Source organism: Eleutherodactylus coqui, chromosome 5 (genome assembly GCF_035609145.1).
Source record: "Eleutherodactylus coqui strain aEleCoq1 chromosome 5, aEleCoq1.hap1, whole genome shotgun sequence".
NCBI lineage: Eukaryota > Metazoa > Chordata > Amphibia > Anura > Eleutherodactylidae > Eleutherodactylus > Eleutherodactylus coqui.
This window is the reverse complement of record NC_089841.1, coordinates 255,051,854-255,076,923: the sequence shown is the minus strand read 5'-3', so window position 1 is coordinate 255,076,923 and position 25,070 is coordinate 255,051,854. Positions and strand designations below refer to the sequence as shown.

Genomic DNA, 25,070 nt, shown 5'->3' with positions numbered 1-25,070 from the left:
CTCTGCGTCACTTCCTTTTATAACCTCTCTCTCGTGCACTATTGCATAGGGACCTCTATCTTTGCTTCCCGCCCTTGCGCTCCGCTCCGCGCTAGTCACATTAAACCTGACTGTCAGCCAATGAGGGGCCAGCTGACATCAGGGTTGAGCTTTATTGCTCAGAGCAGAAGGGGAGACACAGGGTCTCTCCCACATACGGTACCTTCTAGATATAGGGACGGCATCCAGACAGGTGAAACAGGACAAGTGTGCGTGATTGTTCTGTAGGACTCTCTGGGCCACTACACACTGTGTAGTCATGTCTGGTCCCTATACAGTAGGACAAGTAATACGGGTGCACTGTATAGCCATGTCTGGTCCATATATATTGGGACAAGTACTAAGGGTGCCCTGTGTAGTCCTTATTGGGTCCCCTATATATTAGCACAAGTACTAAGGGTGCACTGTGCAGTCATGTCTGGGTCACCTATATATATGGACAAGTACTAAGGGTGCCCTGTGTAATCATGCCTGGGTCCCTATATATTAGGACAAGTACTAAGGGTGCCCTGTGCAGCCATGTCTGGGTCTACTATATATTAGGACAAGTATTATGGATGCACTGTGTAGTCATATCTGGTACACCTATATATTAGGACAAGTACTAAGGGTGCCCTGTGTAGTCATGTCTTGTCCATATATATTGGGACAAGTACTAAGGGTGCCCTGTGTAGTCCTTATTGGGTCCCCTATATATTAGCACAAGTACTAAGGGTGCACTGTGCAGTCATGTCTGGGTCACCTATATATATGGACAAGTACTAAGGGTGCCCTGTGTAATCATGCCTGGGTCCCTATATATTAGGACAAGTACTAAGGGTGCCCTGTGCAGCCATGTCTGGGTCTACTATATATTAGGACAAGTATTATGGATGCACTGTGTAGTCATATCTGGTACACCTATATATTAGGACAAGTACTAAGGGTGCCCTGTGTAGTCATGTCTTGTCCATATATATTGGGACAAGTACTAAGGGTGCCCTGTGTAGTCCTTACTGGGTCCCCTATATATTAGCACAAGTACTAAGGGTGCACTATGCAGTCATGTCTGGGTCACCTATATATATGGACAAGTACTAAGGGTGCCCTGTGTAATCATGCCTGGGTCCCTATATATTAGGACAAGTACTAAGGGTGCCCTGTGTAGCCATGTCTGGTCTCCTATATATTAGAACAAGTACTAAGGGTGCACTGTGTAGCCATGTCTGGGTCCCCTATATATTAGGACAAGTACTAAGGGTGCCCTGTGTAGCCATGTCTGGTCTCCTATATATTAGGGCAAGTACTAAGGGTGCGCTGTGTAGTCATGTCTTGGTCTACTATATATTAGGACAAACACTAAAGATACACAGTGTAGTCATGTCTGGGTCCCTATATATGAGGAGACGTACTTGCCCTGTGCGGCCTACTCTGGTCTATATATTAAGAGAAGTACTAAGGGTGCACTGTGTAGCCATATCTGGTTTCCTATATATTAAGAGAAGTACTAAGGGTGCCCTGTGTAGTCATGTCTGGGTCCCCATATATTAGGACAAGTACTAAGGGTGCCCTGTGTAGTCATGTCTGGGCCCCCTATATATTAGGACAAGTACTAAGGGTGCCCTGTGTAGCCATGTCTGGGTCCCTATATATTAGGACAAGTACTAAGGGTGCCCTGTGTAGACATGTCTGGTCTCCTATATATTAGAACAAGTACTAAGGGTGCGCTGTGTAGGCATGTCTGGGTCCCCATATATTAGGACAAGTACTAAGGGTGTCCTGTGTAGGCATGTCTGGGTCCACTATATATTAGGACAAGTACTAAGGGTGCACTGTGTAGTCATGTCTGGTCTCCTTTATATTAGGGCAGCACTAAGGGTGCACTGTGTAGCCATGTCTGGGTCCCTATATATTAGGAGACGTACTAAGGGTGCACTGTGTAGTCATGTCTGGGTCCCCTATATATTAGGACAAGTACTAAGAGTGCACTGTGTAGTCATGTCTGGGTCTACTATATATTAGGACAAGTACTAAAGGCGCACTGTGTAGTCATGTCTGGATCTACTATATATTAGGACAAGTACTAAGGGTGCCCTGTGTAGTCATGTATGGTCCCTATATATTAGGACCAGTACTAAGGTTGCACTGTGTAGTCATGTCTGGGTCCCTATATATTAGGACAAGTACTACCGGTGCCCTGTGTAGTCATGTCTGGGTCCCCATATATTAGGACAAGTACTAAGGGTGCCCTGTGCAGTGATGTCTGGGTGCCCTATATATTAGGACAAGTACTAAGGGTGCCCTGTGCAGTGATGTCTGGGTGCCCTATATATTAGGACAAGTACTAAGGGTGCACTGTGTAGTCTGGGTCCCCTATATATTAGGACAAGTACTAAGGGTGCCCTGTGTAGTCATATCTCGGTCCTCTGTATATTAGGACAAGTACTTTGGGTGCCCTGTGTAGTCATGTCTCGGTTCCCTGCATATCAGGACAAGTACTTAGGGTGCACTGTGTAGTCATGTCTGGGTCTCTATATATTAGGACAAGTACTTAGGGTGCACTGTGTAGTCATGTCTGGGTCTCTATATATTAGGACAAGTACTTAGGGTGCACTGTGTAGTCATGTCTCAGTCCCCTATATATTAGGACAAGTACTAAGGGTGCAGTGTGTAGTCATGTCTGGGTTTCTATATATTAGGACAAGTACTAAGGGTGCACTGTGTAGCCATGTCTGGGTCCCCTATATATTAGGACAAGTACTAAGGGTGCACTGTGTAGCCATGTCTGGGTCCCCTATATATTAGGACAAGTACTAAGGGTGCCCTGTGTAGTCATATCTCGGTCCCCTGTATATTAGGACAAGTACTTTGGGTGCCCTGTGTAGTCATGTCTGGGTCCCCTATATATTAGGACAAGTACTAAGGGTGCACTGTGTAGCCATGTCTGGGTCTACTATATATTAGGACAAGTACTAAGGGTGCACTGTGTAGTCATGTCTGGGTGCATATATATTAGGACAAGTACTAAGGGTGCACTGTGTAGTCATGTCTGGGCCCCCTATATATTAGTACAAGTACTAAGGGTGTACTGTGTACCCATGTCTGGGTCTACTATATATTAGGACAAGTACTAAGGGTGCACTGTGTAGTCATGTCTGGGTCCATATATATTAGGACAAGTACTAAGGGTGCCCTGTGTAGTCATGTCTGGGTCCCCTGTATATTAGGACAAGTACTTTGGGTGCCCTGTGTAGTCATGTCTGGGTCCCCTATATTTTAGGACAAGTACTAAGGGTGCACTGTGTAGTCATGTCTCGCTCCCCTGTATATTAGGACAAGTACTTTGGGTGCCCTGTGTAGTCATGTCTGGGTCCCCTATATTTTAGGACAAGTACATACACAGGATATACCATAAAAGCCTCATAAAATCACAGAGGTGAGAAAAAAAATAAGGACATTATTCACTGAAAAGAAAGCCAGTAATGCAACACCTGACAGACTGCAGGCGGCACAATCCCATAGACCCCAGTAGAATGCAGCGGGCCATACGATAATTTGGAGGAGCTCCTTGTTCAATGCAGACTAATAATGCAAGCCATTTAATCAACCCAACCCAGATTGGGGAGGAGTCACTGCAAACAAACATAGTCTGCACATGTGAATGGATACCAAAGACACCAACCACAGATAGGTGCGCCACACTATTCAGGAGTGCGACCCCCCCCCCTACTGGCAAAGCAGTGGATTGCTCTGTATGAGTGAGTGGCTTGCATTATAAGTTTGTCTTGAGCATGTAGCTCCTCCAAATTATCGTATGGCCCGCTGCATTCTACTGGGGTCTACGGTGATTGTGCCGCCTGCAGTCTGTCAGGTGTTGCAATATTGGCTTCCTTTTCAGTAAATAAAAGCCTGATAGATGCAGGTCCCACTTATCTCATGTATTGGCCTCCCAACATACTTATCTCATGTATTGGCCACCCAACATACTTATCTCATGTATTGGCCACCCAACATACCTATCTCATGTATTGGCCACCCAACATACTTATCTCATGTATTGGCCACCCAACATACTTATCTCATGTATTGGCCACCCAACATACTTATCTCATGTATTGGCCACCCATCATACTTATCTCATGTATTGGCCACCCATCATACTTATCTCATGTATTGGCCACCCATCATACTTATCTCATGTATTGGCCACCCATCATACTTATCTCATGTATTGGCCACCCATCATACTTATCTCATGTATTGGCCACCCAACATACCTATCTCATGTATTGGCCACCCAACACACCTATCTCATGTATTGGCCACCCAACACACCTATCTCATGTATTGGCCACCCAACACACCTATCTCATGTATTGGCCACCCAACACACCTATCTCATGTATTGGCCACCCAACACACCTATCTCATGTATTGGCCACCCAACACACCTATCTCATGTATTGGCCACCCAACACACCTATCTCATGTATTGGCCACCCAACCCGGCTTACGTGGTGCTTGGAGGTTTTCTTGAGTTATAGATACAATTGAGCAGGCTGCTCTGTGCTGTTTCCAGAACAAACTCCGAACGTCCGTGATGTAACTGTAGATCATGGAGTGTTGAGGGGTTATAGGGGTATTCCCAATCATGGCCACAATAGGAATGCTCTTCTGTATGAGGCTATCGAACAGGCTGTTTTACACTGTTGCTGTAACTCATAGAAGTGCATGAGTGTTACAGCATAGCGCAGTGAGCTATAACATGTCTGTCACTTGGGAGCTGCAGAAACTGCGCTATTCTGTTTCCGTAACACTCATTCACTTCCATGAGAGGTAAAGCAACTGTGTAAAACAACCTGTTTAATAGCAATGCGAAATGTGTACGCCGTAGAAAGCAGACCCCCCAAAGATGGCGGAATTTGGGTTTGTTTTTCTATTTCACTCCACTTGGAATTTTTGAAGCCGTTTACAGTACATTATATGGTACATTATATAGTACCACTGAAAAATACAACTCGTCCCGCAGAAAACAAGCCCTCCAACAGTTACATTAAAGGATTTAAAAATGTGGAGGAAGAAAGGGCCGCATCATTAAGGGTTAAAGCAATGAGGATTCTGCAGGGACTGCAATTTGATTTCACAAGAGACCCTTTCTGAGCCCGTCCATCGCCTCCTATGTGACTTTTACCTGATCTCTGATCTGCAGCTTTCCGAGTTTATAGATAACTTTCTCTTACATGTTTTGTGCATAATTACAGGTAATGTTTATTAATGTTAGCCGCTTACCATGCTGCTCCATAATCAGTTATTAACTGTTTCTGTGCTGGAGCATTTAGGACTATATGACTCCCCAGATCTTGCAGGCATACGGTGACATTCATAGTTTATTCTATGTTCACAACCATACAGCAGCTTATTCATCGCAGAAGGAAGAGTTCTGCAGTTTTCTTCTGTGTATTGACTGATCACTGCTTTCAAGAGCTTTGCTTGCTGTCAGTGAATGATAACCTTTATTGTATATACATAGAAGCTAACAATCTGTCCCCACCAACCACTGGCACCACATGTTAGCAAGGAAAAGACTGCAGGTGAGATCAGACTGACCATTGGGAGACTGGGCACCACTTCTATTAACCTGTTAGAGACCACAATAAACCTTCTTACTGACATCACTAATGGGCTTTAAACCTGCACATACATCTTTTAGGCTGGATTTACACAGGCATATATCAGCTGGGTTTTCACGCCCGGTAGTTATACGCTGCCCCTTTGATGCATTGGTTTACAATGCATCAGTGCACATGGGTATATTTCCGTGGCGTTAAAGCGCCTGGCCGGGCAAGATCGGCCGGATGTTGTTATGCCAGCAGCGGCTGCATAGACTTCTATGGGAGCCTATGACAGCTGCCGGAGAAGGGAGGTGTTGGCCGTCTGTTTGCAATGAGAGGGGGCGGAGCTAAGATCCATCCCATCCCGCCCCTCCCATTGCTGGCTGCGACAAAGTGCAGAGAGGGGGTGGGAGCTTAGCACACTAGCTCTCGCTCCATCCTGCCTCCTCCCCTTGCCGAGAGAGCTAAACAGTCTCCCCTCACCCAAAGGCATTGCGGCCTCGGCGTACATGCGCCGGGCCAGGGCCGCCTGAACAGCAGATTTGTGCGCCCGTTCATGTGTTTTTACGTTGCCGGCAGGGGAACATAAAAATGCAGATGCCCGTATGAAGTCAGTCTAAAGGCTTATTCAGATGGGTGTATATCGGTCGGGTTTTCACACCCAGCTGATATACGTTGCCCCTCTCTGCAATGGGAGGAGGCAGGATGGGAGCTAGTGCACTGAGCTCCTGCCCCCTCTTCACCCTCTCTCTACCCCCTCTCCACCCCTGACCACTGGGAGAGGGCGGGACTAAGCGCCGTCCCCGTCCCCATTCGCCCCTCCCATTGCAAACAGTGGTGAGGGGCGGAGAGGAGTCGGGAGCTCAGTGCACTATATTCTCGCCCTTCCTGCCTCCTCCCCTTGCAGAGAGGGGGGAGCGTATATCGGCCGGGCGTGAAAACCCGACTGGCAGGGGTGTAACTATAGAGGATGCAGGGGATGCGGTTGCACCCGGGCCCAGGAGCCTTAGGCGGCCCATAAGGCCTTTCTTCTCCATATCGGGAGCCCAGTACTATGAGTAAAGCATTATAGTTGACAAAGGCCTCCAATTGTGCCATGTAGCTCAGCCTATTAGGCCCCGCATCTGGCAGAGTATCATAGGCTACTGTCACAGGCTTAGAAGAATGTACTACATAAGTAATGCAGTGTACTATCCTAGCGAATGAAGTATCAAATCTTCAAGTCCCCTTAAGGAACTAAAAGTCAGTATCAAAAAATTAAATCAAGTTGAATTTAAAGAAAAAAAAAGTTTAGAAGAAAATATGCATTCCCCCCAAAAAAGTGTTTGAATATATAGAATACTAGAACATAATAGATATTACCACATTTGTTACGACCCAGAAAATGAAAAGATTATAGTTATTTATCGCACTTGGTGAATGCCGTTAAAATAGTTAAAGTAACGCAAGAATTGTTGTTTTTCTTTTGGTCACCTTCCCCAAAAAATGCAACAAAAAGCTATCCTAAAGTCACATGTACCGCAGAATGATACCGATAAAAACTGCAACTCTTCCGGTAAAAAAACAAGCCCTCACAGAACTCCTCTGCTGGAGAAATAGAAATGTTCTGGATCTTAAGGGCGGTACTGGTGTATCTTGATGCCACGGGAAGAATGTGTGGAGACAAGAGACACCAGTACAAACAACGGCCACAACCTGATTGGCTGCTCAGGTGAAGTGGTTGGCATTATGTGGCCGGAGGCGTCGTGTGACTGCTGGCGTTCCTGGTGTGAGTATATAATGCCAGGCCTGTTGTGCCTCTCCCTGGCTGCAGTCTCCCACCTAATGCTGCGATTATCCCTGGTGGATTCATGCCACAGCTGCTGTGCCTCTGGCCAGCGGCAGTGTCCCAGCTCCGTGCTCCCCGCATGCTTACTGGTTCGGCAGCTGCTCCTGCTGGCGTCCTGACCCCGGTGGTGTTAGCAGTACTTCTGCATTGTACGGCGGCAGTCACAGTGAGGCAGGTAGCAGCGCGGCAGCCAACAACAGAGGAGCGGAGTGTCAGCGCAGCTCTGTGGTCCTGGCTGGTGAGTCCATTCAGCGGAGGAGCGGCGCAGATCACTGGAGATGGCCTCTTTCAGGCTCTGTGTGTGGTTCACAGACCCAATGTATGCCCTTCCTGTGCAGTGCCACCTGATCACTGCCCGTGAGTGCTGTATCTTGAAAGCCAATCGTAACCTTGGGGTGTGACAGGGGCATTCACTCCTGGTGACAGCTGTCACACCCCTAGTTTCCGGTGGCGTCAAGATACACCAGTACCCTTAAGGCCTTATTCCGACGTGCGTATATCGGCCAAGTTTTCACGCCCAACCGATATACACTGTCCCTCTCTGCAGGGGGAGGAGGCAGGCTGGGCTCGGAGCAGTGCACTGAGCTCCCGCCCCCTCTCCATCCCTCACCGCTATTTGCAATGGGAGGGGGTGGAACTTAGCTCCGCCCCATCCCACCCCTGTGATTTAAGTGGTAAAAAAAATTGAAAAAACCTATAAACTTGGTATCGCAGTAATCGTGCTGATCAGATAAGAACGTTATCCTGAATTCTACCGAATGGTGAACGCCGTAACACAAAACCCCATAACAATGGCCCCCTCTAAATGTAATAAAAGTTCTACAAGACATTATATGCACCCCAGAGTGGGGACATTAAAACATACAACTTGTCCCAGAAAAACAAACCTCATATGGCTATGTCAACCACCTATGGGTCTTGCAATCCGATGATGAAAATCACTTGGTCCTTAACCCCTTCCCGCTCCAGGATGTACATTTACGTCTGCGAGCATCGGGTATGTACGAAGAGAGGCCCCTGGAGGTTACTAGTGATGATGATGATTTATCCGTTCAATCATTGACGACTTTTGGTCACCTTGTGGATGTTACTAGTGATCTATGTTAAAATATATAAAATGCTTGAATTCCAGTTTTAATCAGAATTAATAGCTAATTCCCTTTTACCTCCCTTGAAGATCAGTGAAGATAATCCACGCCTTTGTCTGAACAGCAGTGTGATGGATAGCTCAAAACGGGACTTTTGAAAGTGGAAGAATAGATAGCAGATGGGTAACTGACACTGAGCGCAGGCCCTCTACTCCATCTTTCTTTTCAATAGTCTATTCAATATCATCCAGTCATTTCTTCATAAAAGAATATGTTTGTATTTCGGAATTCAAATGAGAAAACAATCCAGATGTCCCAGAAATTTGTAGCAGCTCCCAGTCTAGAACCTCTGAGGGTCACCCATGAAAAGTATCTTTTTGTGTGAATTGTTGCAACATTGAAAAAAACGTTGCAACACTGTTTCTTAAATGTAGTATTTCATTACATAAACATCCCGCTACTTAATACAAACTACACAAGCAGCTCTAGCCAGCCCAGTATACAGCATCTTGGTGCACATATCTGCTCTATTTGATTGATACATGTGTTGCAAACAACATTGTTCAGCTGCTAATAAAAGTCTAAATACCAAGGGATTTCTAGAAACTAACTACAATATTAGAAAGAACAATCTCCTACTTAATACTCTGAGGCTTCTGCTGTGTGCCACATACTTCTAAAATCAATTAGAACAATTAGTGATATCTTTAACGCGCCTCTTACCACACTGATTTCTAGCTGGGGAAGAGGTTAAAAAGACGGTTGAAATTCCCGCCCATGCCCCCTCCTTCTGTGCCTGGACCAAACAATTCAGAGATTCCTTCTTTTATCCTGTTGGAAACCCCAGAGTTTCCAAGAATCTGGGAAACGAGGCAATCTTTTCGGAACGCTCTTTTTTTTGTCCGAATTTTATATATTTTTTCTGTCTGTAAATGCTCAAATAATCAAAGGAGCTCATTTTCAAGAGTCCATCAAGAGGTTAAAAGGCAGGTTCTTTTTAGGGGGTAAGAAAAACTAGAAGGAATTGTGACTTTCTTATGTTCTACGGGAGATTAGTATAGTGGGAAAGTGAGATGCTTAAGAACTCTCTGTAATTTGAGAGGCTTTTAGCTTTTCCCACTTTATCTCTGGTTGCAGGTGCAGAAATTTAGATGGACTGATTGTATGTTGTGTAAGTAAGGGCTGTCTATATTTAAAGGGATAGCTTTATCTATGACTATCACTTTCATGTAATAGCTTTGCAGTGGGCATTATTATGTAAGCACAGTTTGTCTCTTTTATACTAATTTTATGTAGGATACATTTTGGATCTGTCAATATGTATAGCATTTACAGCCTGTGTATTATATTCATTGAACAATAGTAGTCTTGATTTAGAGGATCAATTTGTTTTGTATTTGGAAACTTGTGTCGATATTTTGGAAAACAGGATCACTGAGTGGATTTGTATAGTGTATGAATACAGCACTTTAATGTATGCTATTGATATGCATATGAGATCTCGTAGTTACTAACAGTTACATGGCAGTTACTATTGTTGATCCTATTATATTCACACATAGTATAATATGTGTTAGAAATTTATTGCATTAGGTATTGTCATTTGAAGGATCTGCTTGCTTTGTATTGCTGTTTTACATGCTTTTAGCATAATAAGGGTATTATTCAGCATAATCAGAATACTAGAGTGTAAGTGGCTTGTTTCTCTTTTCTAGCAGAATAGGTAGAAAACTGCATTATTCTAACAAACTTGGGCAAAGAGAACAAAAATGCCTTCTCACTACAGCCATCAGTCCATTATAGTTCTTGCTCTTTTCGGCATTTTGGCTGCCATCATGGCTTCCCTTTCAGTTATCCTAATCTTCCAAGTTCAAAGTGCTACAAAGCAAGGGGAGCTTAGTGCAGGGCTAGGCCCTGCCGCTGGTAGCATCTTACTGCCGGCTTCAGCAGTACTGGCTGCTCTATGTCTTGCACTCAATACCAGCTGTCTACTGCTGTGTCTGCTGCACTCCTATTTCACTGCTGAGGTTTGTCGTGAGGACACAGATACCAGGAGGTGAGTACATTAAAAATGATACCCTCATGCAATAGCATGCAGAATACTCTGATAAGTCTCCTTCACACGAGCATGGGCGTAATTGCGTGCGCCTTGGCGCAACTTTTTTGCGCAGTGAATGAGGCTTTTTCTGCATGTGTAATGGTATATTTTACTGTACTGTTTGTGCCTACAAGGCATGTTCATTTGTACATAGCAAACAAAGATACACCGATTGAAATGGTTAATTCTTATAATGAGTTCCAGTTTTGTTCTTTTTCTAGTGGAATTACGCAACTTGTATTTTGCGTGCATATGCACACCCTCCATTGACTTCTATGGGGATCTTTGGTGTGGAAATATGCAATAAAATAGAGCATGCTGCAGTTCTTCTTGCACAACCGAAATGTGCAGGAAAAATACACACATGTGAAATCAATGGGTTCTATTCTCTGTGTATTGCATGCTCAAATACGCCCGTGCGAAGGGGGCCTCAGACTGTCAGGAGAGTGATCTTTGGCTCATTGAAGTACAGTGCAGTTACAAGTAAGAGCAAGTAAACCTTTGAAATTACTTGGATTTATGCATTGATTACTAATAAAATTTGTTCTGATTGTTATCTAGGTGTTGTTTATAAACAAACACAATCTACCTAAACTAATAACCCCAAAACAGTTGCACTATTTCATGTCTTTAGTTGAGCACCTTCAGTAAACATCCACAGCGCAGGGAGAAAAAGTAAGTGAACCCATGCACTAACCTGTAGATTATTAACCATTCCACTTTAGCAGGAATTACTTCCACCAAACATTGCCTGTAGCTACAAAGAGAGGCAAAACTTGAAGCTCCTGGGCCCCAATGCAAAACATGTGACAGGGCCTCCAACTATAATGCTTCATTCATAGTACTGGGCTCCCTATATGGAGAAAAGAGGCCTTATGGGCCTCCTAAGGCTCCTGGGCCTGGGTGCAACCGCATCGCCTATACTTATGCCAGTGGCTACAAATAAGATTCACACATGTTGAGGAGGCATTTTGAACTATCCCTCCCTGCAAATCTGTTTTAGTTCAGCAATATTTCTGGGAGGCCTTGCATGAAAAGCCCTCTTTCACCTTCTTTGTCAACCATTATTTAGTTCATTTACATGTGTGCTTTGGGTCATTGTTAGAGATGAGCGAACGTACTCGGATAAGCACTACTCGTCCGAGTAATGTGCTTTATCCGAGTACCTCCCTGCTCGTCCTGAAAGACTCGGGACGCGCTGCGGAGCGGGGAGCTGCAGGGGAGAGCGAGGAGGAACGGAGGGGAGATCTTTCTCTCCTTCTCTCCCGCCCGCTCTGCCCCGCTCCCCGCTGCGACTCACCTGTCAGCAGCGGAGCGCCCCGAATCTTTCAGGACGAGCACAGCGATACTCGGATAAAGCACATTACTCGGACGAGTAGTGCTTATCCGAGTACGTTCGCTCATCTCTAGTCATTGTCTTATTGCATCAGGCAACATTTCTTCAGCTTTGGGTTATGGACCACTGCCCTTACAGTCTTCTCTAAATGTTTTGATGCACCTTAAAATTCATTGTTCCCTCAATGATTTCAAGATGGTGCAGCAAGGCAGCTCAAAACCATAATGCTCCCTCCTGCATGCTTCACAGTTGGTATGAAGTTTTGATGTTAGTACGCAGTGTTCTTTTTCCTCCAAACACATATATGCTAAAAAGTTCCACTTTTATCTTATCCTTTCATTTTCCCAGAAGCATTGTGAAACGTCCAGGTGGCCTGAGACATACTTGAGATGGTCTACAATGTTTTTATGAAGAGTAGTGGTTTCTTTCTTGGTGTCCTTCCATGAACACCATATTTTTTCTGGGGTCTTCAAATAGTGGACAAGAGAACAGAGGTTTTTGCAGTTTGTAGTTTTCTGTTAAACTTTAGATTACCCTTGGGTTCTTTCTCACCTCTTTCAGGACTGCCTGAGTGATCTTAATAGCATACGCTCCCCTAGGGAGAATAGCTACAGACCTGCACTGTCACCAGGTGTACATTTGTCTAACCCTGGATTTACGTACACCCAGGTCTTTAGCAATGCCTTTGTAGCCTTTATCAGCTTCATGGGTCCCTATAACATATATTCTCAGGTCTTCTGGAAGTTTTTTGTATCGAGGCATGGTTCACACTAACCAGCATTTCTTGAGAACAGATTTGTCAGTAATCAGGCTTTGTGTGCCTTCATTTAATGGACAGAGCATCTGTGAAACCCAAACCTCCAATATCATCTTCATAACTGAAACACCTTTTGCCAATTAACTCTTGGAAAAATACCCTTGCATTGTGGGTATTTATTCGGTCTGCTCAATATAGGACAAGAATGTTACAACTGTTTTGTTATTAGTTTGGTTAGATTGTGTTTGTCTATAATTGCAAGTTAGATAACGTGCAGACCACATTTTATTAGTAATCCATGCACAAATTCAAAGAGCCCAAAGAGTTCACTTACTTTTTGTTGATTACTCAGTTGTTTCTATAACACTATGTCACAACATGTTGGAATTTGATTAAAGGGATTGTACAAGAATTTCAACAGGATAGGATAACTTGCTGATTGGTGGGAGTCTCATTGCTGAGACCCTCGCCAATCTCAAGAATGGGGGTCCTGTGTCCCCTATCCTCCTCACTGCAGGTTTACTGCACCCCTGACAATGAGAAGGAAACTGATTGAAGCACCCGCTCAGGTATTTCCATCAGCTCATTGATATGAATGCAGTGCTGACCACGCATTTGCAGCCAGCGCTCCAGTCAGTGACATCACTGCAGGGGGAGGGAGCAATCTTTGCAGTGACTTAAGAGTGGGACACTGTGGTCTGCCAATCAGCAAGTTGTCCCCTATCCTGTAGATGGGATTACCTTGAAATTCTGGTACAACCCCTTTAATATAGGACTATGGTGACCCAAATGTTTGGTTTGGCCCATGTGGCACTGCACAGTACAATAGACACTTCCGGATTTCTTTAGATCTTTTTACATATGTAGCCAATCACTTCTATCACAAACCTGTGCTGTTGCCAGGACAAGGTTAAAACCCTATTCTAATGAGACATTATAAAATCTACCTGATGCTGAGAACACTGTTTCCAAGTCTAGTACACGGGGCCCTCATCGGCCCCTCATTACATGTAGTTAACACTCCAGCCATGCATTCTGAGAACCCGCTCTTTGCCTCCACTGTCTCTGCTCCAGTTTATAGATGCTCACCCTTTGTTCTGAGCAGCTCCTGAAAACAATGTTCCGGCATGGAGCTGCTTCCAGCTTGTTAAACGCCACATGACTATTAACTCCTCACAGTCAACAGTCCCATCAAAGCCAATTTTATAAGAAGTAGCAATCATTTCAAAAGTATGGCATATGCCCAATTAACCCTACAAAAGGACAAAACTATAACCCTGGAGTTGGGAGGCTTTTTGGTTACCAGAATATTCTTTCCTTGTAAAATAAAAATAGAGATCTAACGCTGTAAGGTGTCCTCTCATGTGATAACTTAAAGGAGCTGGAGCTGGTTTCACGAATCTCTGGTGAGTTTGGTGCAGGACAGAACTGGCACAAATATGAACTCCAGTCTTTTGATTAGAGTCATACACACGAGCGATGTTTTCCCTCATTGTGATGCTGCAAGAGAAAGAATTGTGGCATGTTCTATTCTTTTGCATTCCTTGGAATGCATTTCCCATTGATTTCAATGGGACCTTAAACACATTTCATGGCTCTCGCATTGAAATCAATGGGAAACACTTCATATCCACTATTGTGTGTGAAACTTGCGCAAGTGGATCGGAGTTTCACAAAAGGGATGCAAGGCGTTTGTGCCTAAAAAAATCATCTCTCATCTGCGGGTAAAAGGCAGGTTGACGAGCACAATATTGGGCTAAGTTTCTCGCCCATGTGTAGGTAGCCTTAAAAAGCTCTATCCGTGGTGCAAACAGGTTTGTATAGAGACAGCAGCACTTTGAGAAGCTGGTGCTACAGAGAGGGAAAATAGGAGTGGGGACCACAAAGCTAGCGTAGAGGCGCACAACTTGTGGCCCGGGAGACACATGCATTCCCCCGCAGTCGATTCTGCTCAACCACCAATGCTAGGGAACAGACATGCTTCTTGGTGTCCCGATAGTACTCATACAGTCATGTCTTGATTTATTTTTGAGCAACTTAAAGGGGTAATTCAAGCAAAACTGTAGGGCCATTTTCATATCTACGTTAGAGCCTCCGATCGGAGGTTTCGCCGCAGATCTGTCTAAAAACCATGCTGCTGAGCGGAAACAAAACAAACCCTATTATAGTCAATGTAGTCTGATGCTGTTCGCGTCTGTCCTGCGATTAAGCCTTTTGGCCACAGGGATTCCTATCTCCTGCTCCCCGAAAGCAGAACCCCCGATGCAGGTCATGAGGGGCACCGCTACGGTCTTGCAGTAGGCTTACTAATAAGCTTACTGCAAGGCTCTAGGGGTGGCCCTCATGCTCTGCATTAGACATAGCATAGTGCCGAGGTTTTACCTAAACTGATGTTTTAAAGTATTCCTATTTGAGACATATTTATGTATTACTATATCCCTGCCTCTGGGACCCCCATGTATTGGGAGGTGTCTTGATGCTGTATGGAAATTCAGACAGGAGTGCTGCTCTCTCCATGGTAGTTATCTCACAAGTGAAACCTCAGGCTATATACAGTTGCAGGAAAAGTAAATGAATCCTTCGGAATTACCTTGATTTCTATATTGATTACTTATAAAATGTGGTCTAATCGTTATATAAGTCACAATTATAGACAAGCACAATGTAACCAATCTAATATCATTCAGACATTTGTACAGTTCATGGCTTTTATTGAGCACACTGAATGCAGGGAGAAAAAAGTAAATGACCTTCTATGTTATCGATTTCTCCCAGAGCTAACTGACAAAACATGTTTCAATTATGATGAGATTAGAAATGTGGGTTTCACAGGTGCTTTGCCCAATAAATAAAGGCACACAAAGCCCTGTTACTGACAAGTTGGTTCTTCATGTGTCTACAAGTAGAAAAACACTAGATAAGAATGGTGTTCATCAAATGATGCTACTGTCAAAAGAAAAGTTTACCCCAGACCACTTAAAAGTTCCTCAATGCTTCTGAGAAAAAGTTCTATGGACAGATGAGACAAAAGTGGAACTTTTTAGCATAAAGCACAACACTGTGTTTGTAGGAAAAAGAACACTGCACACCAATGCCTCAACCCATCTGTTAAAGGGGTTTTCCAGGATACACCATCAATAGTTGATCTCCGGCGATCAGCTGATCATCCGCGCCGCTGTCCGTGCAGCGAGGCTGGATGTTGTCATCTGGATCAGAGTAGGAAATATCAGAGTTGGCTTCTTTCCCATTGAAATCAATGGCAGCAAAGTTGCGTCTGAGACTTCCTGCTACAACCCTAATGCGGATGCCCATTGATCAACTATTGATGAACTGTCCTGAGGATAGTTCATCATTAGTATTTGCCTGGAAAATCCCTTTAAGCATAGTGGAGGGAATATCACAGTTTGGAGCTGTTCTGTTTCCTCAGGTACTGAAAACCTTGCGGTAGAGGGATATAAGATGTATCAAACATATTGTGGAAGACTGTAAGGGCAGCAGTCTAAAGAATTGGTTTAAAAAGGAGGTTTGTGTTTTGGAATGGCCAAGTCAGAGTCCTGGTCTTAACCTGAAGAGAACTCTGCATACAAGAAATAGTTAGAAACATAGTAACTAGATGGCAGAAAGGCTTGCATAGTCCATCTGGTCTGCCCTTATATTATGTCTCTCCTAGGATAGATCTGTATTATCCCAGGCAGCTTACATTCATTCGTTGCTGATTTTCCAACCACGTCTGCTGGATGTTTATTCCAAGCATCTACTACTCTTTCAGGAAAAAATATTTCTGGATGTTGCTTCTGATTTTTTTCCCCAAACTAATTTCAGATTCTGCTCCCTTGTTCTAGGGTTTAGCTTCATAATAAAACCCACTTTCTTCCTTCACCTTAGTTATACTTTTAACATATTTAAAGGTTATGATCATGTCTCTCTTCTCCCTTCTCAGCTGCAGGCTATACAAAATAAGTTCAAGTCTTTCCTGATCAGTTTTGTTCCTGAGACCTTCCACTATTTTTGTAGCCATCTTTGGACTTGTTCTATTTTATCAATGTCTTTCCATGGATGAGGTCTCCAGAACTGAACACAGTATTCTAGATGTAGTCTCACCAGAGCTCTACATAGCAAGATCACAATCTCCTTCTTTCTACTGGTAATACTTCTAGCTATGCAGCTGCTTTTTTTTTTGCTGCTTGACCACACTGTGGACTCATTCTGAGGATTGAAGAACAGAATACAAAAACGGCAGACAGCGCTCAAAGACTATCCTCTGTGAACAAACCATAAAGTAACCATAAAGTAAGTGGATCCCGTACTTTACCAAAGAGGCACAGAGGCCTGGGTAGACCTCCGTTGACTCCCTGTAATCCAGAAATGAAGATAACCAAGTGAGTGGTCCAGGAAGCAGGAACGCACAGTTTAGATAAAAGACTGTCTTCTGGTTTATTAAAACGTTAAGCTGAAAAAAGGGTTTAAAAACAAAGGTTTTCAAAAATAAAATATAAACAGTATTAAAAAAAGTTTTTTTAAAAATTTTGTATGGTCTTTTAAATTAAAAGGATAGTCCTGGAGCGCTGTCTGCCTTTTCTGTTTTCCGTTCTTCACATCTGCTGACCCTAAACTGGTGGAATGGGTGGCTGTGACTGGTGCTCTCCTGTGTGGATGTCCGTACTCGAGGGGGATCCTCCTTCACCCACTGATCCAAGGCTCGACAGGCTGCTAGGTGTTGTGGTGTGCCCCGTTTTTGCTTGGTGACCCCACCACACCTGGTGAGTCTGTTCCTGTATACTCGTTTGGTTTTCTTTCTGGGGGTGCGGTCCCTTTTTATACATCTCACTTGTGTATTATTTTGAGGCTGTCAGAAATCAGAAGCCCTAAATCTTTCCCTTCTGAAGTCCTGGATAACACAGAACAGCTTGGATATTCATTGCGAGGATTTCTTCTCCGTTAGGGCACCTTCAGACGACCGTATATCAGCTGGGTTTTCACGCCCGGCTGATAAACGGCGTCCCTCTCTGCAGGGGGAGGAGGCTGGAAGAGCTGGGAGCAGTGCTCTGAGCTCCCGGCCCCTCTCCGCCCTTCGCCACTATTTGCAATGGGAGGGGGAGGAGAGAGGGCAGAGCTACATGGCAGAACTTTGCCCCGCCCCCAATTGTAAATAGTGGTGAGGGGCGGAGAGGGGGCGGGAGCTCAGTGCACTGCTCCCGGCTCTTCCAGCCTCCTCCCCCTGCAGAGAGAGACGCCGTATATCGGCCGGGCGTGAAAACCCAGCTGATATACGGTCGTATGAAGGCCCCTTAAATGTATTATTTTACATTAAACGGCAGTTTGTTTTTTTATTGTTTTCCCATTTACCCAGTAAAGCTACATCTTACTCCATGTTCAAGACACGACCAGGAGTATCAACCTTACTGCACACCTCTCTGTCATCAGACCTTACCTGTTACACCTTCTCCTATGTCACTTATGAACATATTAAAAAGAATAAGACCTGGTACAGCCCCTTGTGGTCACCACTTGTGCCTGTTCAGAGTACACTCCATTAACAACCCTCCGATATCCATCTTTTAACCAATTACGAATCCACCGGACTATCAAAGGCTGAAGTCCAATTTTCAATAACTTATCTATGAGCTCTTTATGTGGAACTGTAGCAAAGGGTTTACTGAAATCCAGGTAGGTGATATCCGCATCAAGCCCACTTTTGTGACATAGTCATAGAAATCAATCAGATTATTTTGACATGACCTGAAACATATGTACAGGAAGCCAATGGTCCAACATTTCTCCAAAACATTGTGCAGCAACAGAAAACCTTTTATTGGAGGTAAATGCTCCTAACGAGGATCTACAGATTATTAAAATCAAGGCTTCACTTACTTTTTCTCACTGCAGTCTTGAGTATTGTCAATGTACTCAATAGACATGAACGGTCCAATGTTTGAGTGTTTCTAGTTTAGTTGGATTGTGTTGGTTTATAACTGTGACTTAGATAAAGATCAGACTGTAGTTCATTAGTAATCGATGTAGAAATCCTGGTAATTGCAGGGCTGCTATTATCAGTGCAGGATCTGCTCTGTTACCCAGAAACGCTGGGCACAAGTTACACCAGACTGATATAATGTATGAGCGTACCAGGTGGCTGCAGCATCCGCTAATGTCTTAGACTGCTAGATTGGTGCTCTCCCCTCTCTGTCCTGACTGCACCCAGGGCGCATGCCCCACCTGCCTTGCCTCTCAGCTACACTCATAACCTTCAGGTGTATAGAAGTCCAACTTATACAGTATTGTCCTCTTATAGATCACACATTAACGTATCATTTTCCCTGTGTAGGTGCGAATGGTTTCTGCTAGATAACCGAAGTATCCGACAATCTGCAATCTGCCTCTTCTGCCTTGGACTTTCACTATACTTAGCAGGTAAGATACTATTGGTATACCTTCGTTTACATCCAGCAGTGTTCCATAGTTCATGATTACATGTCATGAGCTCACCCATGATTTTAGATAAAATCTGAGTATGCGACAAACACAATGAATTCCCACGTAAACCTGAAATGTCTAATTCAATTCATAATCTGCCCCAGAGAGACCGCAGACTGAAACATGTTTCTGGATTGAGCTTCATTCCTAGAGCTTTATCACAGAATGTTTTAGGCTATGAAGTCTCATGTATACTGACCCTTTTTCTCGCCGTTTCTGACAGAAGCAATGTCCTTCATGGAAAGTGCGCATGGCCTAAATGTGACCTTGTGCTCCAAAATTCTGGCCCAAAATCTGGCGTGAACTAATGCCCCTTTTAGACACGAGAACTGCACGATTCTCGTTTGCCCAAGGTGGTGACATCTTCACCAGCTGGTTTGCGCTCAGGCCGCCTATGTAGACAGGCAGATCATCGTTGAAAATCATGAACTTCTCGTTTGGCGGTTCCCATTCCTATGTGAATCACTGAGCGGGGAGCGTAAAACGCAACGAGAAGACGACAATTTTTATGCTGCTTAGAACTGAAGGATGAATGAAAAGCGAATGATTCTCGTTCAGCCGTTGGCTCATGTTTAGGCCTCCTTCACACGACCATATGCGTTTATACGTTCGCCCGTATGCACAGTATAATCATATGAATGAAGATTTGCTGTGATCGAGTCCCGTTCTCTATTCACGTATTATCAGCCATTCACATGGGCCTTTGTTGCATATTGGCAAAAAATACGCAGAAGCGATGAAAACCATCGATCGGAATGACCAATAATGCTTAATTAGGGCCAGCTGCGTTCTGTTGTATGCAGGGTAACTCCCTCCCCCTTCCTTTTTTCCAGCTTCCATAGAAGTCTATGGGAGCTTCCTGCATATTTCGGCAAGAGATAGGGCAAGACCTATCTATTCAGGCGGCGTATAAAATCAGCGATTGAAAACAGTCGCGTAGGTGCAATTTTTTTTTTTTTTCCCTGTGGCCAAAAATCATTCATCTGCATGGATACGTTGGAATCCAATGCTTCGGATGGGCGTGATTTTTCTACGCAGCTATATACCTCCGTAAATACAGTCATGTGAATAAGCCCTTAAACTGAATGACTATATCAGTATCCGTTTGAACGATTTTTGGCACGATCGTTCTGTCTAAATGTACCTTAAAGCTAGTTTCACATTGGCGAGTATATCAGGCCGTTAAACTCAGCCCGATATTGTGCTTGGGCACGTGCGATATACCCGAGAATATGAGGCGTTTGTCCCCAAAACGCCTCCCTCACTTCAGTACAGCTGCGATCCTTCAGGGCCGTTTTCAGCCGTGTCAGAGGATCGGCAAGTGTTTCCCATTGTTTTCAATGGCAGACCTCGCATCGCACTTGCGTGCACATTGCATGCTGTACGATGTGTTTTCTGGGCCCCATTGGGTAAATCCCAAACATAGGACATGCGACGATTTTTCCCCCATACCTCGATGCGATGCAGAAAAAAAAATGCTCATTTATATGACCTCACTTAAAAGAATGGGGTTCATATTCGTGCGAGATGTGAGTGTAGCAACACACAATACTTGCACAATTTAAAAGCGACCTTAGCCAAGTGATATGGTGTAAAGTTACCCTAGACAGTCCGAAAATGCCCAGCAGTCTCTGTGATAGACTGGCGTATTTTAATACTGTCTCTTAGACTGTACTAGTAAGTCTGGCCCAATGCGAGGAGTTTATTGTGACTTTATCTTCTCTCTACAGCTCTCTCGCTCTACATGTTAATCCTTTTTGAGATTGAAACCGGAATAGCCAGTTCTTGTATTCTCAGTATGGGCTCCATTTTTATGATCGTCACAGTGGCCCATACCCTCCACAAAGCTTCACAGGTCACCTGTCAGAACCACGACCAGGTGGCAAGTACACTCTACGAAAATGATTCCGCCCATGAAGCAGACCTCAACGACTCGACCCCGTCCTCTGACCTCAATAACGATAAGGAGATGTCCCCGGTGAGGCAACATCCGGAGATCCACCGGGAATTCGCCTACCCTCCATTCCTTCAGCCGCAGAAACCACAAACTCTTTCTCCACTATTCAACAATGTCCAATGTGTGGTGAAGCCGAGCGAGAGCATGTGCAACAGCAGTCGGGACGAGCGCTACAATATTCCCAGAATGCAACGGACACTTTCTGTAGAGTCTGGACTCACACAACCCAACAGCCGACCCTGGAACGGCGGAACACAAGAGATGAGAACAATGGTCCTTAGAAAGCCAGGAGTGATTGGGAAGGACTCCACGTTGGTATGACCGCTTCACACCAGCTTGTGCCTTACAAATCCGAGTTGTTGGGAGAAGAAAATGTATATTAAAACAGTCCAAAACTATGAAGGATCAACCAAAGATGTCACTGAGAGTGGGGAAAAGGGACTGTTAAGGCTCGTCCATGCGGGCATATGTCCAGTCAGTATTAGGCTTGTAGCATAAACCCCATTGATTTGCATTCGCAGTATGTCCTTCCTTGGTTCATATCACAGATCGAAATTGCCCATTAAAGTTTACGGAATTGCATAAAACGCAGCCAATATGCAGCGGCATGTGTATTTACTGCGTTATTACATGGGTTGGCAAAACACAACGGTAAAAAAAGTAGTGACATCAGTTGGGCGTTCTTACCTTTATTTGGCATGTGTGGAGGGAAATAATATGCTTACAGGGGGTTGACAAAAATATGGAAACACCAAAGCTGTACTCTGCTTCTTTTCCATCACAACCCTACGCAATGATGGTCTGTCTGTCACTCAATACACATTTCCGTCCACGCTGATGTTTGTTGGATGCAGATTTTCCAGTCTTATGGCATCCTTCCACTTGCGATAAAATCGTGCAATTTTGGGGCGATGAAAGAGTGAGTGAAAACAAAGAATTATGAAACCAATGATTTTCAATTGTTTCATGCCCATTTACGATGTTTTCACTCGTGTGATTTGGAGTGAGGGAACTCGCCCCCTCCCCCCAAAAAAGGAATGTCCTATCCTTCTGTGCTTCCCTATGGAGCCTCCTTTTTATCACATCGCAAAGCATGAGCTTGCAATTTTTTTTTGTGATGCGTTTTTAACTTCTATTGTAAGAAAAACACGTGAGAAAAATCGCAAGTGGCAGCGATGTTTTTGCAAGAAAAAGCATTGCTGGTGCTCAAACATCGCATGAGCAAAATTGCGTTTTTTTCATCCCCCCTGGCAGTGTGAAGGAACCCTTACTGTATTCAGCCATAATCTTGGATACTGTTCCTCGTGATACAGCAAAAACTTCCGCTACCTTTGTTACAGAGGAACCCACCATATGGCCCCAACAATTTGACCGCGTTGGAACTCTGTCAGCTCTGCCATAAATCCCTCACGACTGCGCAGAACGCTGTCTTGAATTCCAATGACACTTAGGGTGGACTCAGACAACCATATATCGGCTCGGTTTTCATGCCGAGCCGATATACGGTGTCCTAATATGCAGGGGTGGGTGGATGGAAGAGCCAGGAGCAGGAACTGAGCTCCTGCCCCCTCTCCGCCCCTCTGCACTATTTGCAATGAAAGGAGGCGGGATGGGGGCAGGGCTAAGGGCCGAGAATTGGCCCCACCCCCATCCCACCTCTCATCATTGCAAATAGTGCAGAGGGGCGGAGAGGAGGCAGAGAGGGGGCAGGAGCTCAGAGCACTGCTCCTGGCTCTTCCAGGCTCCTCCCCCGCAGAGAGAGTGTGAATCCAGCCTTACCCCGTGTTGTTGAGTGATCTGTATAACAGCGCCAACGACAGCACTGCTTACTACCCATGTATGGATCCTGCACCATTAGGAGGGATCCACATGTGATTTTAGTGATTAGCAGTGAGCCGCCCTTTTGATATAGTTAAAATTTACTGGTACTATTGTGAAATAAGTTACATGGGATTATGAATCCTAAGGCATTTCGTATGGTGTTTCCATATTTTTGCCTCAACCTGTATATGCCTGCAGAAAACCCCCCGCTGTGTATCTTATAGACCGAGATTGCATACGCCTGTGGAATGAGCCCTTACTTGTAGGAATGTATAGAATGAGACTCTCATAACATTGTAAGCTCCCATTCACTGCTGGAAATGCCATCATCTCTGAACCACGATAAAAAACCTACCAAGAAACATAATGATCCAAACCTTAGTTAGTACGTTGGTATAGCGATAGCTTTAGGGAATTACAGTTGTACTGTTACGCTTTATTACAAGCAGAGACGCGTTGCTCCGATAACGACAAGAACATTTAAATCCTGACCTAAACGGAGTTAACGAAGGCCTAATCAATGTTTGCAGGTGAACTCTATTTCTGTAAACCTTGTGAAATGTTCACTGACTTTTGACCGTCCGTTTCTGTGAATCCATCCGTATGGCGGGGTGCTTACTGCAGACTGTCCTGTAAGTGACAAGAAGGGTTCCCGCACCGCAGAACGTCTGCCAGGGAATCACATGAAAAAAACTCATGCGGATTCTGCCACGGATTTCATGGCGGTGAAGTCCTCGCACATCGATTTATACTGTGGATGTAACATCTTCCTGCAGCAGAAGAGTTCTTGAAAACTCCCCCACAATGTCTGGACTGCAGAATGCTGTGGATTTACCACAACATGTGAACATACCCTTAGAAGGGGTTATCCAAGCAACGGCCGCCGGGATGCCCAGGGTTCGGAGTGGAAGCCGCTGCTCTGACCACTGTGTAGTGGCCAGGACTCGTAATTGCAGGTGCAGCGCTCGTTGAAATCAATGGGACCCCAGCCTGCAATTACAAGTGCAGCTCCCATTGATTTTAACGAAAGCTGCGTCTGCAATTATGAGTCCTGGCCACTACACAGGAATCAGCGCAGCACTTCCGCTCCGCCCCCGATGTATCCTGCCGGCACTATCTGGGTAAAACCTTTAAGGGTCACATGTCAGAAGTTGTGTGTACTGGGTTAGGGATTGCTAGAATGGAGGGGCTACTGTGGTCTTCAGACACGAAGCATAGCAGGGCTCAGTATGGGCAGTGAACCATCCAAAGCTGGTCAGACTTCACCCGATACAGGCTAAGCAACCATGTTCTGTTAATGGGGAGAGCTAGGAGGACAGAAGATTCTTAGCAGACACCAAAGCCTCAGACATTGACAAGAACAAACCAGCGTATGGACGCTGCTAAACTGCCTCCCCCTCCCTATTTTTCCAGCTCCCATAGGAGTCTATGGGCGCCACCAGTGTATATCAGTTGAAAGATAGGTTTGGTTCTATCTTTTCCATCCGTGCGTAAAAGCACCCGCAGATTTCGGTCATATGCGGCATTTTTCCATGCTGGGCAATTGTTTGTGGCGTAAAAAAAAATCGCTCACGTGAACAAATGCATTGGAATCCAATGCCTCAGATGGTTGTGATGTTACGAAGAAGTCACACAAAACCACCTGTGTGAATAAAGCCTTAAAAAAGGTGTCTCCCAGGCAGCGCCCACTAGGGTACACCGGGGTCAGAGCAGAAGCCACTGCCTTTACCCCTGTGTAGTGGCTGGTGATCGTAATTGCAAGCACCACTCTCGTTGAAATCAATGGGCATTGCACATGTAATTGCAGGCTGGGGTGCCATTAATTTTAATGAGAGCTGCGCCTGCAATTACTAGTGCCAGCCACTACACAGGGGTCGGAGCAGCAGCTTCCGCTCAAACCCCGGTGTATGCCGGCTGGTGCTGCATGGATAACCCCTTTAATGTTTTAACACACATTAATAGCCCTTTAATTCCCTGCAATATTACAGTATATTTAGCATTCTTCTAGGACTTCATCCAACCGTCTCTTGGGAGACTCACTGGAAAAGATTCTGCTACAATTAACTTCAAATCTAAAAGAG

At 44.7% G+C, this 25,070-nt stretch overlaps 1 protein-coding gene across 1 annotated transcript; it reads left to right on the top strand.

The window, feature by feature from the left end:
• The first annotated feature begins 10,315 nt into the window (after positions 1–10,315).
• Positions 10,316–22,317, top strand: TMEM221 (transmembrane protein 221). The gene is made up of 3 exons (XM_066602039.1): positions 10,316–10,602; positions 19,063–19,148; positions 20,942–22,317. The coding sequence occupies exons 1-3, from the start codon at positions 10,316–10,318 to the stop codon at positions 21,487–21,489; spliced, it is 921 nt and encodes a 306-aa protein (XP_066458136.1). The 3' UTR covers positions 21,490–22,317.
• Positions 22,318–25,070: the final 2,753 nt, after the last annotated feature.

Bases quoted from the DNA above. Each gene is read 5' to 3' on its own strand.
- TMEM221 (XM_066602039.1), top strand. From the start codon at position 10,316: ATGCCTTCTCACTACAGCCATCAGTCCATTATAGTTCTTGCTCTTTTC. The intron at 10,603-19,062 runs GTGAGTACATTA...TTCCCTGTGTAG, and splicing joins GAGGACACAGATACCAGGAG to GTGCGAATGGTTTCTGCTAG. The intron at 19,149-20,941 runs GTAAGATACTAT...TTCTCTCTACAG, and splicing joins ACTTTCACTATACTTAGCAG to CTCTCTCGCTCTACATGTTA.